This window comes from Pantherophis guttatus, chromosome 2, assembly GCF_059756535.1.
Source record: "Pantherophis guttatus breed Tessera chromosome 2, ASM5975653v1, whole genome shotgun sequence".
NCBI lineage: Eukaryota > Metazoa > Chordata > Lepidosauria > Squamata > Colubridae > Pantherophis > Pantherophis guttatus.
Window position 1 is genome coordinate 198,888,952 of NC_142064.1, and position 17,703 is coordinate 198,906,654.

General features: G+C 34.7%; 1 protein-coding gene across 4 annotated transcripts in view; it reads left to right on the forward strand.

Moving 5' to 3' along the window:
- The window catches only part of G3BP1 (G3BP stress granule assembly factor 1), a 29,041-nt gene extending 13,108 nt beyond the window's left edge, over window positions 1-15,933 (forward strand). Inside the window, exons 2-12 of one of the 4 annotated variants that reach the window (XM_034402040.3) lie at window positions 1,215-1,328; window positions 4,316-4,397; window positions 5,392-5,565; window positions 9,277-9,367; window positions 10,076-10,169; window positions 10,690-10,894; window positions 12,127-12,228; window positions 13,147-13,258; window positions 13,676-13,801; window positions 13,925-14,034; window positions 14,868-15,933. In XM_034402040.3, coding sequence (XP_034257931.1) covers window positions 1,234-1,328; window positions 4,316-4,397; window positions 5,392-5,565; window positions 9,277-9,367; window positions 10,076-10,169; window positions 10,690-10,894; window positions 12,127-12,228; window positions 13,147-13,258; window positions 13,676-13,801; window positions 13,925-14,034; window positions 14,868-15,074 — 1,398 coding nt within the window. In that variant the 5' untranslated portion in view covers window positions 1,215-1,233 and the 3' untranslated portion in view covers window positions 15,075-15,933. Of the gene's footprint in view, window positions 1-1,214; window positions 1,329-4,315; window positions 4,398-5,391; window positions 5,566-9,276; window positions 9,368-10,075; window positions 10,170-10,686; window positions 10,895-12,126; window positions 12,229-13,146; window positions 13,259-13,675; window positions 13,802-13,903; window positions 14,035-14,867 lie in introns of all 4 variants that reach the window. The other 3 variants (XM_034402029.3, XM_034402036.3, XM_034402020.3) reach the window with 3 other exon arrangements.
- The last annotated feature ends 1,770 nt before the right edge of the window (window positions 15,934-17,703 follow it).

Sequence of the window (17,703 nt, forward strand, 5' to 3'; positions counted from 1 at the left end):
TAATGATAACCATTTCCAAGTGATTTTGAGATTGGCTAACCTATTATGGTAGTAGTAAATATTTTTAAACTCATGAACAATTTTACATCTGATATCTGATATGTTAGGCTTTCAGGTCTGACAGTATTAATGTTTGAAGTAGATAGGTGTTTGACTTGTATCAGATACCAGTTTATCTAAACTATATTTCAAAAAGTAAGTCTGATTACTTAGTTTTTGATTTAATCAGTAGGCATTAACAATGAGTATTTTACAAGTTCTGGAAAATTGGCGACAATATAAAATCCAGACAGAATTTTGCTGGAAATGTACTTTAAAAAAACCTATTATTTAAATAATAGCAACCCAATTCTAATGGACTTTGGGCGACGTACAGTCCCTTCCTCTAGAATCATGAAAACAACTAAAAGCATTTTGTTGGTAAAATAGTCCTACACATATAGCTGTAGGTTGACTCAGCCTTCCATCCTTTCTAAAGGTAGGTTAAATGAGGACCCAGTTTGTGGGGGCAATAAGCTGACTTTGTATAAATATACAAAAGTATGAAGGCTATTGCTTAACGCACTGTAAGCCGCCCTGAGTCTCCGGAGAAGGGCGGCATATAAATCAAAAAAAAAAAAAAAATTGTAAAGGCCAGCAAAATGGTCAGATCTCTGATAGATGTCACTGTTTCACTACCTAGGCAAGATAACTTTGATAAAAATATTGATAAAAAAGAAACATCTATTCAGGTGGGTCCTTTTCATAGGGTCCTATTTTGTGTGATCCAAAAAAGGGAGAGGAAAGTATTTTGCTCAACTTTTCCAGAAGAAAAGAAATTGGTTAAGAATTGATCTGTTATTTCTTGTCTCAGTGTAGATGAGGTAAAATGAGACCGTTTTGTCACTTTCATGCATATTCTCTTGAGTGTATTGGAAGAACCTGAATGTGTGATAACCTTTTCCTTTCATATAAGATCTTTCTGGAAGCTAGACATAACTCCTATATTTCAGGCTGAATATGCAAAGCCAGTATATAGACTGAGCGTTCTCATGTGTTTAAGGACCCTAAGGAGTGCCTGGGAAGAAGAAAATTGAATTCTTTTATATCCCTGAATAGTGCTTGAGTTCTAGGATAATTTAATAAAATTGAAATAAATAATACATTAACTTAGCCAAATTTAACTTGCAAGACTTTAGATGTGTTCAAATTTTTATGAAGATTTTGGCTTTCAGTTTTCAGTTGACCAAAGAAATGGTGATGGAGAAGCCAAGTCCCCTGCTGGTTGGGCGGGAGTTTGTGCGACAGTATTATACTCTGCTGAATCAAGCACCAGACTATCTGCACAGGTACGGTTTTCAACTTACCTTTGAGAGCTTTTCTAACCATAAATTAACCTGTTTTTCTGTTTGATATTTGCATATGTCATAAACCTTGTGCTTCATTCCTTTTTATTACACCAGCTTCTTACCCTTACTTTTACGCTTTTAGCAATTTGCTTGCTACATTAAAGAACAATAACTACCCCTTAAAATTTGGTATTAGTAATAAGATACCTTATCTACATACTTTTTCTGTGCCATTTTCAAATAACAAACTCAGTAATTCTTTGATGCAGATGCAAGGAACATGAATTGCCCCACTCCTTTCTACTACAGTTAATCCTAGTCTTATAGCCACAATTGTGGCCAAAATGGCAGTTGTTGAGTAAGGCAGTCATTAAGCGAGATGCCATGTGGCTGCTTTGCTCAAAGTCCACAGTCCTGGTAAACTTCTGATTGTGATCATTGAGAGAGAATCACTGGTTGTTATGATTAAAAGCGTATCATGGGTTTTAAGCAGATGAGACCCAGATAAGGAATGTGGGGGTGTTTCAGAGGGATGGGGAAAGCCTTAGGAGGCTTGGCATTCAGCTGGATTCTTAAGGGAGGCAGACAAGCAACAAAAAGGTTTCTTGAACTATTCCTGGCTTTAGCCATGTGTAGCAAATGGCTGCAGGAGAAGCTGGGTCCAAAAAGGAGGCAAATGAGCAATGAAAAGGGTATGAAAAGAAGATAGCAAAGGGAATGAGGCACTTCTGCTTTGGTCACTGCGGCTGGCTACAAAAGTTTGGTGAAGAACTAGGACAGAAGATAGCTAGGTGAGCCACACAGTTTTGGATTAGCTTGCTGCCCTGCAAGGGTAGCAGGGGCAAAAGAACATAGATGGGAGAAAGTCAGGTGAGTGGGGGAAAGTTGCAGTCTCCCCTACATTCGTAAGTGTAGGCAGGGTAAGTTGCCTATACAAATTTTGATCACATGACCAGACCAGAGGATCACTGCAACAATTGTAACTTTATGCATGGGTCATAAATCCTGTATTGTGATTCTGAATGGTCATAAATAGAGGATGATCTGTATCACTTCTATTAGGAAAGATACTACATTGTATTTTAGAGGTACTGTTCTGGGAAGTAAGATTCCTTTTTAAAAAACTCCATACTCTAGAATTCCCCTCAGCTTCATACCAAGGTAAAAATGGGGAGAAATTGTTTTTACTAACCAGCCTAATTTGCATTTTTGTAACTAATATGTAGATCAGAAAGAAACTATTGTTCGGATTTTTTTATCTCTATCTTTTTGATAACACTGGATGAAAAATACATTAGGAGAAATTCCTAAATAATGCCAGTAGAAGAGAATATATGTAGCTCAGGGTTGAATTGTGGAGTTTGGCTGTTCGCTTGCAAGCTTTTTGCTACCAGGCTAGTTACTCCACTGGTAGAAAGGAGAGGGATTTGCTCTCTGTAGGTTGCTCTTTCAGTGTTGGTGGGATGCTACTTTCTCCTTGGTAGCTTTTTGAGTAGGCTGTTGTTTACTGCTTGATTGTATGTCTTAAATAATAATTGTATATGTTAGGAAATACATATGTAGTCATGTAATTCGTGTACATTTCTTCATGTTTTGATAAAAACAACAATTTTGGGGGGCATTTTCAGTAGTTTATTTAGAATTCAAGTTATCAGGTATCTGGATGAAGTAAACATGCAGCTTCATATTTTAAGTTTGGCCATGTTTTGACAGAGCAAAAGTTTAAATAGGTGTTCTAGTCTAGTGGAACAAAACTCAAAAGTGATGTAAGTATTCAGACAGTATGAAACAATGGGAATTTGAAGAAGTCCTTTTCTTCATTTTTTATTTCAGTCACAAAATAGGTGAAATGGCAGACCATGCTACTCAATTGACCTAATTATATATTTAAAGATAATTTTTGAAAATATTAGAATAATTCCCTATTTTTTAAAAATGAGAGAAATGTACGGTAATACTGTTCTCACTTGATGAGGGAAAATCAATTAATTAAAATTGGAATCTGTTACCAGAGCCCCTGGTTTTTTTCTCCCCACTTTAAATAAATGTTGAGGCACACAGCCAACGTATTAACAGGACAAACAAAGCAAACCCCAATATAACATTTATTTCAATTAGGGACTTTCTCAGGCTGAAGATTTCCCTTCCTGTGAAATATGTACGCATGAATTTATTTATTTTAAGTTCATCATCTTATGGGCACTATCCCCCCACTGATTTCAGAAAGATTAAATTACAGATTTTGGCTCAGAATTCTACTTTATCGCCTTGGCACAAGCCAAGGGAAAATAAACAAGGTTGTTCTGTGCTGATGCTATTGTTCAGACTGCAAGTAGCTGTTGTATTTAAAAAAAGAATGGTGGGTTCTAGTGCCTCTTAATTACATGAATTCATTATCACATATAGCAGTAAGATAAAAGAGCTTGCAAATAATACATAACTAAAAACAGGAAACAAACCCAAACTAATCAATTGCATTATTTCCAACTACAATCCCCACAAACTACTGGTACTTTCTAGTAGCTTTGCTAGAGTTGATGGAATTTGTAAGTTACTATATTTTAAATTGTATAAATAGGATCCAGACAAATTTTCTGCAAAAGAGCTGGAAGCTTTAGATACTAAACAACTTAAATGAGAGCAATTAACTGAATATACTTAGAATAAATATGTGAGGTTAATGACTTAAATAAAATCTGATTTCCCCCAATTTTTAGTCTCTAAATTTTTTATTTATTTATTTTATTGTGACAACCCTATATAATATCAAAATTCCTTCTGCTTTCTTGCACATAGGAGGTGAAAGATTGAGCCTTACCAATATCTATTGCAGAAATCGGTTTGATAAATTGTTGTTTATCCATAGATCCAAATTAAACAAGAGCCTATATCACTTGCTTAATGCCAATAGATAAAATGTTGAGAAAATGCACCTGGTAGATTGAAATTGTATGTAAATACAGTGTTTATAAATTGTTGTCTCACAGATTTTATGGAAAGAATTCTTCATATGTTCATGGTGGCTTGGATTCCAATGGAAAACCAGCGGATGCCGTTCACGGACAATCTGTAAGCATTTGTAAAGTCATTATGTAAGATGTCTAGAAAATAATAGCAGTTTAAAGTTGGAAATTGATTTTTAGACTGGGATGTGGTAATCAGGACTTCCTATTTGACTGTGCCAGCCAATAACAAGATTATATTATTCTACATTCTTAGGCTTTAAGCATCAGTATAATCCCTGAGTGTCTCTTGGTTTTTGCTATGTTACTTTAATTAGATACTGTATACTTTTCAGGGACTTGATTATATTTTACCCTGCTGTAGAGAATGAATTTTGGATAAAGTGGCGCAAATGTCTAATTTAAATATGAAAGCTTAATCGAAGTATATATTTTTAAAAAGAGGATTTGGTTAACAAAGGAATAAATTTGATATCTTCCTTTTTAAAAAAAATTCTATGCTCATACTTGAACCTAAAATGGATAAACATTTCTGTTCAGTTTTGTTTAGTCCATATATGGAACACAATAGGGCAGAAGTAGTTGGGAAGGGGATAAGAGCAGGAAAAAGGCTTAGAGTCTTCCTTGAAAAGTATGTAATTCTTGCTAGTGGTTGAAAGAAGGAGAGAGAAGCAGTGAAGATGCTGGAAGCTTATTTCTTAGTGCAGAGATCATTACATTAAAGAATAGGCACCCAGGACAGGCACAAGTAATGATGCCTGAAGTGGGGGAGACAGCAGAAGATGCTGGGAAAATGTGTAGGATAAGAAGATAGTGGGGGTGATCTAGTTTTTTAGTTTTTCTCTAGTGCTCTCTGAGATTTCTGTTCATTTTATTTCATGTGAAACCTGGAATAGTCAAAATGTACTGCATTTTTTTCTACTGGGCTTCTGCCAATCTAAATGGATCATCAGAACTTCCAGAACTCAATGATTTATTTTGGATTTGGATCCTGTTATGTACACATCCCTACTGTTATGTACACATCCCTACTGTCATTTCTGAGAATCTTTTTATTATTATTCTAATATATTTTTCCTTCTCTCCATTTTATTCTTTAGGATATCCACAAGAAGGTGTTGTCACTGAATTTTAAGGATTGCCGCACAAAGATCCGCCACGTGGATGCTCATGCCACTATTAACGATGGTGTTGTTGTGCAGGTCATGGGTGAGCTGTCTAATAACACTCAGCCAATGCGGAGATTCATGCAAACTTTTGTCCTTGCCCCTGAGGTATGTAAATAAATACTTGTCTATATTTTTGTATTTTTGATATTGCTGGGTTGTTTGTAAGACTTTTTTTGCCCTAAAAATCTCTCTCTAACAAGTTGTAGATAAGAAATCTCACTATCTGGCTTTTACTGATTGACTAAATCAAAAAACTACATTGTTGCCAGGATATAGTTTGCAAAGTGAAAAGGAAGAGAGAAGTAGGGAATGAAAGAAACTGAAGGCATGAATTATAAAAAAAGGGAAGGAAATTAATTAAATCTAATTTATGCCACTGTTCACTGTATGAATTCATACTTGAAAAATCCTTGAAAAATCTTACTTGCATTTTTTCATCTGTATATCAATCCATATATTGCCTATTGTTCTTTATATTTCTAATACCTCTTTCTGAGTATTTTATCAATTCATTGAATTCTAACGTTCTTAATCTCAATCTTCCCTTTTTATTTAGATATTCTTTATAGATGTGTTTTGCACTTGATATCCATTTCAGCTAAATTTGTCTGTTTTTACTTTTAATATGTATGTATAACTTATTATGTACCTTTTTATTCAGAAACACATGAAACAAAGGAATATCACACACCCTTATTCCAATCTTGCCATTGGGGGTTGTTTTGTTTGTTTGTTTGTTTGTTTATTTATTTATTATTTATTTATTTATTTAAATTTTTATACCGCCCTTCTCCCAAGGGACTAAGGGCGGTGCGCAGCCACAGTAAAAAACAATTTGCAGCTGGAGACAAAGTGAGAAAGAAATACTCCAGCCAGTTCCTTTTGCCATATTTTAGATCAGAATTATTTATTTTTTTATGTTTTTATTTTATGTTTCTATTTTATTTTATTTTTTTTTATTTTTTTTATTTTATTTTATTTTATTTTATTTTATTTTATTTTATTTTATTTTATTTTATTTTATTTTATTTTATTTTATTTTATTTTATTTTATTTTATTTTATTATTTTATTTTATTTTATTTGTATACCGCCCTTCTCCAACAGGACTCAGAGCAGTGAACAGCCACGGTAAAACACAACATATAAAATTTAAAAGCAGTTTAAAAGACATGAAATAATTTTGGCCATCAATTTAAAACAACCCAGTTAAAACCAATTTCAAATTAAAACCGCAAGGATGGGATCAAGCCAGCCTGGCTAGATGAAATAGATGTGTTTTCAGGGCCTGACGAAAAGTCCGGGCCCTGAAAAGTCCGGGTCCAATTTCCCAATATTGTTGACAGATGACCCACAAATGTTAATTCCCATTCTCATTAGGAACCTTTCCCAACACTTTAGGAAGAGAAGGAGAGAATAGATTAGGTTACTAATCTTAATTGTATCTATGCCACATATAGCTTTCCATGCTACCAGTTATTTTGGGCACATATTGTCCATATGTCAGCAAAAAAAAGTTTCACACCATTCTAGATAACAGGGACTGAATTGGAACCTAACATACAGTTGCTCATATTCATCAACCAAGTATGTCCTGACCCACTCAAGATGTTTTCCTCTTAGTGCTGTCCTATAAATCCTGAAGGTAATACTCAGCATTTTGTTTTTGAGATCTTATCCTTAATTTCTTATCATGTGTAATCTGCTTCTGTAAGTCAAACCAATTTACCTTTCCTTTTCAGCTCCAGACTTTAGTCGTTAGTACACAAAAAATGTACTATCTAACTGATATGTGAGGAACATTTTGGCTGACTACTGGTATATGTAGCTAAAGTCAGTCTTCCTATCTAGCAAGGCAAGCATATCACTATTCTCACAAGAAAACATGTTCACCATAATAAAGATAAGATTTTAGTTTGTAATTTTTTTCTGGCTTGTAATTTTTTCCCCTGTGATGCTTGTCCAGATTTCTGTGTTAGATTAGTATTTAATCGCATTTATATCCTGGTTTTTCTCCAAAAGCCTAAGGTCTCTGGGAGGGTTCTTTCTTTTCCAAGGACTGGACATACCACAGCATAGATAACTACATAATGCTTTATTATAGTACACACTTTCTCCAACAATAGGCTGTTGCCCTGGGTTAACTCCACCCTTCTGGGCTTTACAAGGTGATAACAGCCATGTAAATAAGTCTTTGTTGCTTAGTCCTTACAACAGGTAAAGTGAAAACAAGCCATGATATCCCAGGCAAACAACCTGGATAGATACATACAGTATATGTGCAACTTACCTTTCGAAGAGAATCTCAAAACACCAACAGAACACCAATCAGCTTAAGAATTTATGAAATGTATAATCAAAATCACCAATCGCTAATGCTTAGACATTCCAACAATGAAGTTTTAGACTATGTATTTATAATACATAAAATGTTATATGTTTCAACATTTTCTTTTCCCAGTTTAATGTATATATTGCAGCAATATATTTCAAATTGATAATGATTTTGAGCTTTACTTTGTTGTCATAACAATTCTTGGAAAAAGTATTTTGTCCAGTGTTCATTATTAGCATGATTCGCCCCCCCCCCCCACCACCATGAATGAAGTCTCTAAATGACTTTAAAAAAGGATATGTGAGTAGAAAATAGGCATCAGCCCCTTGTAGTAAAAGCAAGAGAACAACTGCCAATCTAGTTCTCTTTTGGATCCCTTATTTATGATTTTGCTAAGCAGGACGATTACTCCACTTTCTGATGGAGTTTGAAATTTTAGTTTTTAGATGTTTACTATTTGTAATACCATGATGAATAGTTGAAATAATGTAAAAGAAAACAGTAACTTCTCTTGTATCAGTTATATCAAGGATGTCCAGGAAAGCGGGGGTGTGCAAAAGATATGCTCACGGCTTTTCTTGCAGAAATGCTGTCTAATAGAAACATATATAAAATACCAGCTAATATATCATAATATTGAATTGAAAGAATATCAGGTTTTATAGGAATTAAATTGTAAGGAAACGGGTTTCTTATCTCTATGACAAGTAGATTAGGAATATCTGATCTTTAAAAGAGGATTCCTCATGGACCAAGTTCATTGTTTTATTTAGCTTAATGCTATTGAACTATCATACTAAATAGTAGAGTGTCTGTCACTAAAATTAAGAAAATTCACTCTTTTCTTTTAATCATTGAGATCTATTGTTGTATTTTAAATATTGTATTTAAAGTGATTCAGAGAGTTCAGGAATTAATGATTAAGTTAGCAGTGCAAGTCTTGTCTTGTATTTTCTGAATAGCACGTATAACTAAAACTGTTTTGAACTGACATTCCAATACAGGTAGTCCTTGACTTAAAACAACAATTGAGCCCAACATTTCTGTTGTTAAGTGAGATATTTGTTAAGTGGACTTTGCCCCATTTTACAACCTTGCTTGCTACAGTTGTTAAATGAATCACTGCAGTTAAATTAGTAATCAGTTGGTTGAGTGAATCTGGCTTCCCCATTGAATTTGCTTGTTAGAAGACTACAAAAAGTGATCACATGACCTTGGGACACAGCAGTGGTCATAAGAATGAACCAGTTGCCAAGCATCTGAATTCTGATCATATGATCTGGGGGATACTGCAAAGGTTCGTAACTGTGAAAAATGGTCATAGGTCACATTTTTCAGTGCTGTTGTAACTTTGAACGGTCACTCTACAAACTATTCTAAATCGAGGATTACCTGCAAATGATTTTGAGATGACAGAATGAAATTAAATATATATGGCGAGCAAACTGCTGAATTTTATTTTTCATATTGTGTTGTCTACAGGGATCGGTTGCAAACAAGTTTTATGTCCATAATGACATATTTCGCTACCAGGATGAAGTTTTTGGTGACTTGAATGCTGAACCTCCAGAGGGTAAACTCCATAATCTTAATTTTGTGTTTATGACAGTGGTTTTTTTTTTTGTTAATAACTCCTCTAAATAGTGAAATGGCCAAATCATGACTTGCTTGCATAATTTAAAGATGCCTTTGAATAATAAAAAGGTATGATCTCTTTCAAGTCCTAATGATTTGGTGAACTTGCCCATGCTGTTTACATGGTAGCATTATACAAGTGGTCACTGTTAACCTTCTGGTGATTTTACTTTTTAATCTAGTTTACAGCCCTGGGAATCCCTTGATGTCTCTATAAAAGGATTAACCATGTGTGACTCTGCTTAGATATAAAGCCCAAGTGCAGCACCTATTGATATTTCCGAAGAGGAAGCAGAACTAAATTTACAATAACAGTGAAAATCATTGAAAAGATAAGAGCCAGAAAAAGGATAATTGTTACCCAGAATTTGTGAGATCTAAAACTAGAACCCTGAAAATCTGTATCAGGATTTTGCAATAGATTTTGCTATGGATGGAAACCAGAGCAACTCAAAAACCTGAACCTCTTTCCCATGTGTGCATCTGGCCATGTTATTATCAATTAAAAATGCACATATACAAAAATGTATATGTATCTAAAATGTACATATATTTAGTAAGTAATGAAAGATAGAATGAACATTATGAGCTGTCCTTTTAATTTGTACAAAGTAGGATACAAAGGTTTTTTTTCTTCCCTCACCAGAATCTGAGGAAGAGGCAGAAGAGCCTGAGGAAAGGCAACAGACTCCAGAGGCAGTTGCTGATGATTCAGCAGCTTACTATGAACAGTCTGTCAGGTAAATGAACCCGACACTCCAGTTACCCTCTCTTTTCTTGCTCTAGCTGAAATAAAAGTCCAGTTCTCGGAAAATCCAGTCTTATGTCACTTTTGTTTAAAAGTCACCTCTCATAGCTCTGCTGATAGATAACAGAAGGTCCATTGTTATTTCTAGAGTCAAATTTTCACCATTCAGCAGTAATTGGCAATCTTGTTCTTAGAATATGCAAAACACCTATCAGTTCTTTTCATTTTTAGAAATAATGTATTTGGAAGCCATATTTTCCATATGTAGTTCAAGGAAAGAAATTGAATGATTTTTTAAAAATTTTTTTTAAATGATGGAGGTGTTACTGATTTCAAGAAAACATTTTTGCATGCCAGTATAGAATTGAATTAAATTATTATATTGGACATTTTATAAATAACTGAACATTTTATAAATAACCCACAATGTAGGGTTTAGAAACAGTGAAGATTCTGTTATTGAACTGTGTAGACAAATTGCTGACTATAATGAAAAGATCTTTCACCAGCAGCAATGATTTGGAGGAACAGCTAGAAGAACCAGTTGTAGAACCAGAACCAGAACCAGAAGCTGAGCCTGAACAAGAGCCTGAAGTAGAAGTTCAAGAAGAAAAACCTGACCTAGTGGTAGAAGAAGCAGCTCCTGAGGAAGCTATTGAGAAGAGTCCTTCTCCAGTTCCTGCAGATCCAACACCTGTTGTGCAAGAAGACTCTAGAGTAATACAAGAATTTTCTCTGTTGTCCTTCCATAAATTTGTTTTTACTTTTTTTTTTTAAACTGTTGATTTGCAACAGGATCCTGCAATTTTTTCTGGCTTTTAGTTCCCGAAAGTTGCACCACTAAGTTAATTATTGTTAAATCTGTTTTTAATGTTATTGTGTCATCCAATCTAATAATGACATTAAAATAGAGTGTGAACTTAAAGCACTACCAAAATCCTCACATTTTTTCCTATATACTTATAAGATGTTTCACTTACAGCTTATTGACAAAATGACAATATCTATATAGACACCCAGTGACAAATATACCATATTTTATGGCAACCAATCAGAGATTGAAGAAATTTGAAACAGCTACCTGCAATCCATTACTGTGACCTACAGTATGATAATGAGCTTTATCTAAATCCTATTTGCAGTTAAGAGATTATGGTTATGCAACACAGAGAACTGTGTAACATATTTTATTTATTTGTTTGTTTGTTTGTTTGTTTATTTATTTATTTATTTATTAAATTTTTATACCGCCCCCTCTCCCGAAGGACTCGAGGCGGTGAACAGCCAAAATTAAAAACACACAATACAAATATTAAAATACATTAAAACGAAATTAAATTATCTTTGGCTTATCCAATCATGCCTTTATTAAATTTAGTCATTCCACTGATGGAAAGTACTCCATGGTGGGAAGGAACTCAGACGTAACCATCAGTATTTGCATCTAAATGTAGTATAAGAACCAAATGTCTATAAATCTTATTTATGGTTTAGCTATGCAATAACAAAGCATTGAAAGGCAACTTTAATAGGCAAAATTAATCATCTTTTTTCTCGTTAATTGCCAGTACTTAGAACCAAGTATTTTAAAGTTTTATTCTTAATTGCTGAGATTATTTGAAGGAAAATTTTAAATGGTGATAAATATTAAATACCGAGTATATACTTGTCATGTAAATAAACGAGACTGTGCACCAGTGGAATTTAAAAAGGTAGAAGTTGAGCGGGGCAGCCTTGAAAGTCATAAGTATTTTGGATTTAAGAGGCATGCATAAGAGCACCAACATGGCTACCATCCCTGTCCTAATGTTTCCTCTATTTGTATCTATTTTAAGTATCCAATCCAAGTTTATACTTATTACCTAATATGGTCTTGACAAATAAATAAATAAATAAAATAAAATAATAAATTTTATACAGTATTGTTAATAAAACTTTTTTTTTTCCAGACGTCTTCATGGGCATCTGTGACAAGTAAAAATTTACCACCCAGTGGAGCAGTTCCAGTATCGGGCATACCACCCCATGTTGTCAAATTGCCTACATCACAGGTAGGAACCACCCACCAAATTCATGCAAGAGTAATCAACAGGTTTAATGCAATCTATAGATGCCATAAATTTACAATTAGCACTAGTTGATTATTGTTTATGGAATGTTCAGCATAGGTGGCAAATGGCACTCTTCTTCCTTAAACCAGCAAACTGCTGAAGCTGCGCAGTGTTTTCATGAATGCCGAAAACCAATGAAAATAGGCTGTATATTAAAAATATGCAGCTTCAGCAGTTCATGAAAACATTGCACAACTTCAGCAGTTCATTGGCTTAAGTAAGGAAAGTGCCATATGCCAGTTTTAGTCATAGACAGCCTGCACAAGTTATCTGTAGGTTGGATGTTCTTAACTCAGGGACTGCCTGTACTTGAAGCACAGTATTAAAAGAAAAGGAACAGTAATGGATTTCACATCCATTTTATTGGCTCTCCCACTCCCAATAATTTTCTAAAATTTCTAAGGAGAAAATTTGATTAAGAAGAGTGGGAATGGCCTTTTTTTTTTTTTTTTTTTGTTAAAAACACTAGGCTCTAGAGCGCTTTGCTTCTAACTATATAATTGTCTCTTAGCCATATCATTTGGACTTGTTTTCTATTCTTCTTCAACTCCCTCATAATTTTCAGGAGGCACTGTCACATTAAAGATTAAATGCAGCTGTCTATTGCTATTCTCACCAGAAATAGATGAAAAATACTGTGGAAAGGAAGCATTTGTCATTAGCACTTCCAACTCAGTATAGCTTCTATAGGCTTCAACGGCAAGTGTGTTAAATAAAAGAAAGGGCTTAATTTTCTCCATTCCATCTTTTAAGCTTGTTTTCCCTCTTTTCCACTGGTTCCTAATGGTTACAGTCAGAATAAATTTTAATTTTGCTTGTCTTCTGTACGCTCTCATTTTGTGCTGATACATTTTGCAGCCCCGTCCTGAATCTAAGCCTGAATCCCAAACTCCACCACAGAGACCTCAGCGGGACCAGAGGGTGAGAGAGCAACGGACAAACATCCCACTACAAAGAGGCCCTAGAACAAGTAAGAAAACTAAATTCTGTATTTTGTATATAGAAGAATTGTATGGTGGTGATACTGAATGGTTTTTAAAAGGCAGTTCAGTATTGAAATAAAATGATTAAAACATCCCGCCTCCTGTGCTTAGGTTAGAAAATGCAAAAATATTTCTTAAAGAGTTGGAAAGAATATGAAACCAAATTAATTCTATGTAGACCCTTTATTCTACTTTGAAGGCTTTGTTAAGATGGCACTTGCATATTAACAATGAAGCATTTTAAATAGGAATAACTGGATCAATTGTTGGAGCCTGTTTGTAATTTCATTTGTCTAATTAATGACTTCAATTTTTACTGTAAACAAAGATTAAGATAGACACTGTTTCATTTCCTTTAATATCATGATATTCTTACACCACAATTATCTTATCATTTATTTAAGTACGGGAAGGAGAACAGGGTGACATGGAAACCAGACGGATTGTGAGGTATCCAGACAGTCACCAGCTCTTTGTTGGGAACCTTCCTCATGATGTTGATAAATCAGAACTAAAAGACTTCTTTCAAAGTAAGCTGTGAACATTGCTTTTCTATTGGTTGGAGCTTGCTATTGGTGGCGGTTTAAAAGTACATGCTTATTTTCACAGAACAGTCTAATGTATGATCAAAGAACTTGCAAACTCTCTTGCAGGCTATGGAAATGTTGTAGAACTGCGTATCAACAGTGGAGGAAAACTGCCTAACTTTGGATTTGTAGTATTTGATGATCCAGAACCAGTTCAGAAGATCCTCGGCAATAGGGTACATTAAATTCATATTAATAAACTTTTAAGTGATATGGCCATGTTAAAATATACTAAATATCTATCCTTTTGAAATAAAACAGAAAATATTTGTATTAAAAGCAAAAACTAATCACTGGAATGCTTCTGCTGTTATGTTGGCAAATGATTGCTAAAATGGAATGGAACAAGAGTGGTACATAGCTACCATAGTTAGATTATTTCTGCATTAATTTGCAGTAGTCATTTAAAATAATTACTAAATAAATGTCAATTTCATACTCTAGTTATTCTGAAGGATTTTTTAAAAAATGCTTATATATTAGGATACTTTGGTACTTTTTGAAACCCTAATAGTAAATGTGAGGATAGTTCAACAGTTTAATGAATAATTGTGGATAGCTGGATTGCTTGGACCCCACGTACAAAATTGTTCTCTTGGATTTTCAGGAAGCCCTGAAGGACAGAATAGGAAATACAATAGCCCTTCTCTCCTCTTATTATATGTTGAAATGGGACCAATTTGACGGGCAGGGGAGCATCCAGTGTTCTTATGGCTTTGCACAGGAGCATCATGAGTAATCCCAACTTGTTAAAAAAAAATACATGGAGTGTTGAATTCATACAAAAAACATATACCTATTTTGAAACAGGTGGTAGGATCCACAGCATTATCTTTCAGCCTTTTGAAAGATTAAATAAATTAAGTTGCAATCCCATGTTCCCCAGAAAGAGATCATGATGAATCTAGTAAATTTTGCTTCGCAGTAGACTTGGATTGCACTTCTGTTGTTGACTGTTCTGAATGGCTTTTTTTGGTCTCTTGATTTTTTTCCCTCTTCTCTCTTGCAGCCAATCATGTTCAGAGGAGAAGTGCGCTTGAATGTAGAAGAGAAAAAAACACGAGCAGCCAGGGAGGGTGATCGTCGAGACAACAGACCACGTGGGCCTGGTGGCACCCGTGGGGGGCTGGGAGGTGGGATTCGAGGCCCTCCACGTGGAGGAATGTCTCAGAAACCAGGATTTGGCACTGGAAGGGGCATCGGGCAACGTCAGTGATTAACGGATGATGAGAGGAGACAAACCCTTCTTCCTGCAGATTTGTGAATTTCAGCCTTGGGTATCTTGGAATGTGGTCCTACCCTGTTATAGACTGCTACGTTTGATACAATTTTGGCTCATTTTGTTTGTGTTTGGTTTTGTGATTTTTCTTCCTAGTCCTTGTCCCAGATTCCAGCTTTGTGGAACAATATTTCAGGAAAAGATGGATTTTAGAAAGAATTACCAAATCCTTGCTCGCTCGCTGCAGACATATGGACTGGATATATATATATTTTTTTGGTACCAGTGATTTTTCCTAATGGAAGTGTGGCGCTTTTCTTCTTTTTTTTCCTTACTGACATGAGGTGCGCTTTAGTCAGTGGAATTACCCTTTTTACCTGCATGTGTTCTGGAGCCTATAGGAAAATCTAGCACCTGACAAACATTTCAAGGGCAGGGAAATCCGTATACCCCTTGGGAGGTGGGGTCATAGGACCTCTTCGTTCCCAGTCTGGAGATGTTGCTGTTTGGAAATCGACGTTACCCTTTTTTTTTTTTTTTTTTTTTGTGGCGTTGTAAAAGTGGAATAAAGGGTATTCATAGAATATTTTCTTTTGGTACATGATCACGAAAAGGAATTCTCACTACTGTTTTACCACTTACAAGGATTGTGGGATAGGTTTTAAATGTCTAGAACTTGACTCTTTAAAACACTCTTCCTGAACTTGTAAAAATTTTTTTTATTGAAATAGGGACTTTTTCATGTTTAGTTTGTATTTGTATTAAAACCGAAACAAAATTGTTGTGCCTTCTATTTATCTCTCATTCCAGTCTTGGCAAATTGTTAAAAAAATAAAAAAAGTATAGATTTGCTTTATTCAGTTTTGGAGTATGTTGAAATCTTTCACTAGATTTTTGTCCCTTTCTCATTGTCACATGTTTTTATAGTTGCACAGTTTTGCTTTTAATAGCCTTATATATTTGTGTAATGCTTTTGAGGAGTTTCAGAGGCCCAGCTATGTGTTGACACTGTCATTAGCTCTGAAGTGAGTGCCTTCCACAATTACATGACTGTGGGAAATTAAATCATAAATCTTTGTAATATGCACATGTTTAATTTACAAAGTATGTTCCTATGTGTTAAGACTTAGATTGGCTTTAAACTAAGCCAAGCTAATAAGGGGGAAACGATAAAGTCCGATAATACCCATTTTTCACTGTGATTATATTCATGGCATTGGATAAGCTATGAAACATTGGTCATTGCTGAAATGTATGTAAAATAAAATAAAATAACATTGTCTGCAGGCAAATGGGAAAATAACATTGTGGCTGTGGGGAGTGCCTGATAGTCTTCTCCATTATATATTAAGACCATCACACTGTGCATGGCCTCTAGAAAACCAACTTCAGTACCTATTTAAAAGCAGTATGGCTGGTGTAACCAAATTAATTTAGAATACAGCTGAATATTGTTCATGGGCCACCATACTAGAGACTTTTAAAATTGCAATTTTTATCGAGATGGTGAGACCTATTGACATGCTGCAGCTGAATTCAGTTGTTATTGGTATTCTGTGGTTGATAAAGGGGACAAATAACCTTTTGATAGTTTGAAACTTAGATTTCTAATTTGAGACTTTGGGGAACTAAGATTTAAACTTAAGAGATTGCTTTAGTAGCTGTCATGAATCATGCTACAGTGTTTTGCTCTGGGCTGAAATACGTTCCTTGAATGTCCATTTTAATTTAAATAAATTGCATTTGGTTGACATGGCAGCAGTATAAATGAAAATAAACTACTATCCAGTTGCAATGAGCAATTAAAATTTGGAAAGGCCATAAGAAAGTGTTAAGTATTACTTAGCAAATAGCATGTAGAAGAATACTGTTCATGACAATTGATGAGGGAAAAGCCTTTAAATTAATAGCTACTGATGGCTTTTATTCTCCACTGATCTATTCTGTGATTGTGTGATATATGAATATGTGTATCAAATTACATGTGAAAAGGACTCCATAGTGAATTATTTTAAACAAACTTGGTGTCTCCCCCTCCCCTTTCCCTGCCTTCTGCCACCCAAGTAGTACCACATTCTAACATTTCCTTGTATGGTGTTTGTGCTTTCCTTGATCATTTTGCTTGCTCCTTTTTGCATCTTTACTGGTTCTTTAATAATATTGTAATCTATATGAATTAGATGTGTTCAGTGTGTTCAGTTTCGTCTTTCTCCCTGTAGCCACAAATTATTTTATCTTTTACTGTGCTTCCCGTCACAAGACATGTTTACTACCCATATCTCTCAGCTAATGCTGTATTAAATGTGAACAATTCGTTTTTGCTTACATTTGAGCAATATTAGTGTGCATTCCTAAAATTTGGAGATAACTTGTTGGAACTGCCGGTTATTTTTCCAACCGATGTATTAAATTCGGGGTCGACTGTAAGGTTGAGTTAGGTTGGCTACTTTCCTATCTTGTAAACAATCACAGAGCCATTTTGTAAAAGAACAAATATTTCAAAACTAATTGCGTCATTGTCCTTTGGATTTGTTTTATCATTTCTTTAAAAAAGCCAAACCCAACTCTATACCTCAGTTCTTTATTGTTTGTAGAAGTTTCTATAACCCTTACTAGAAACCAACCA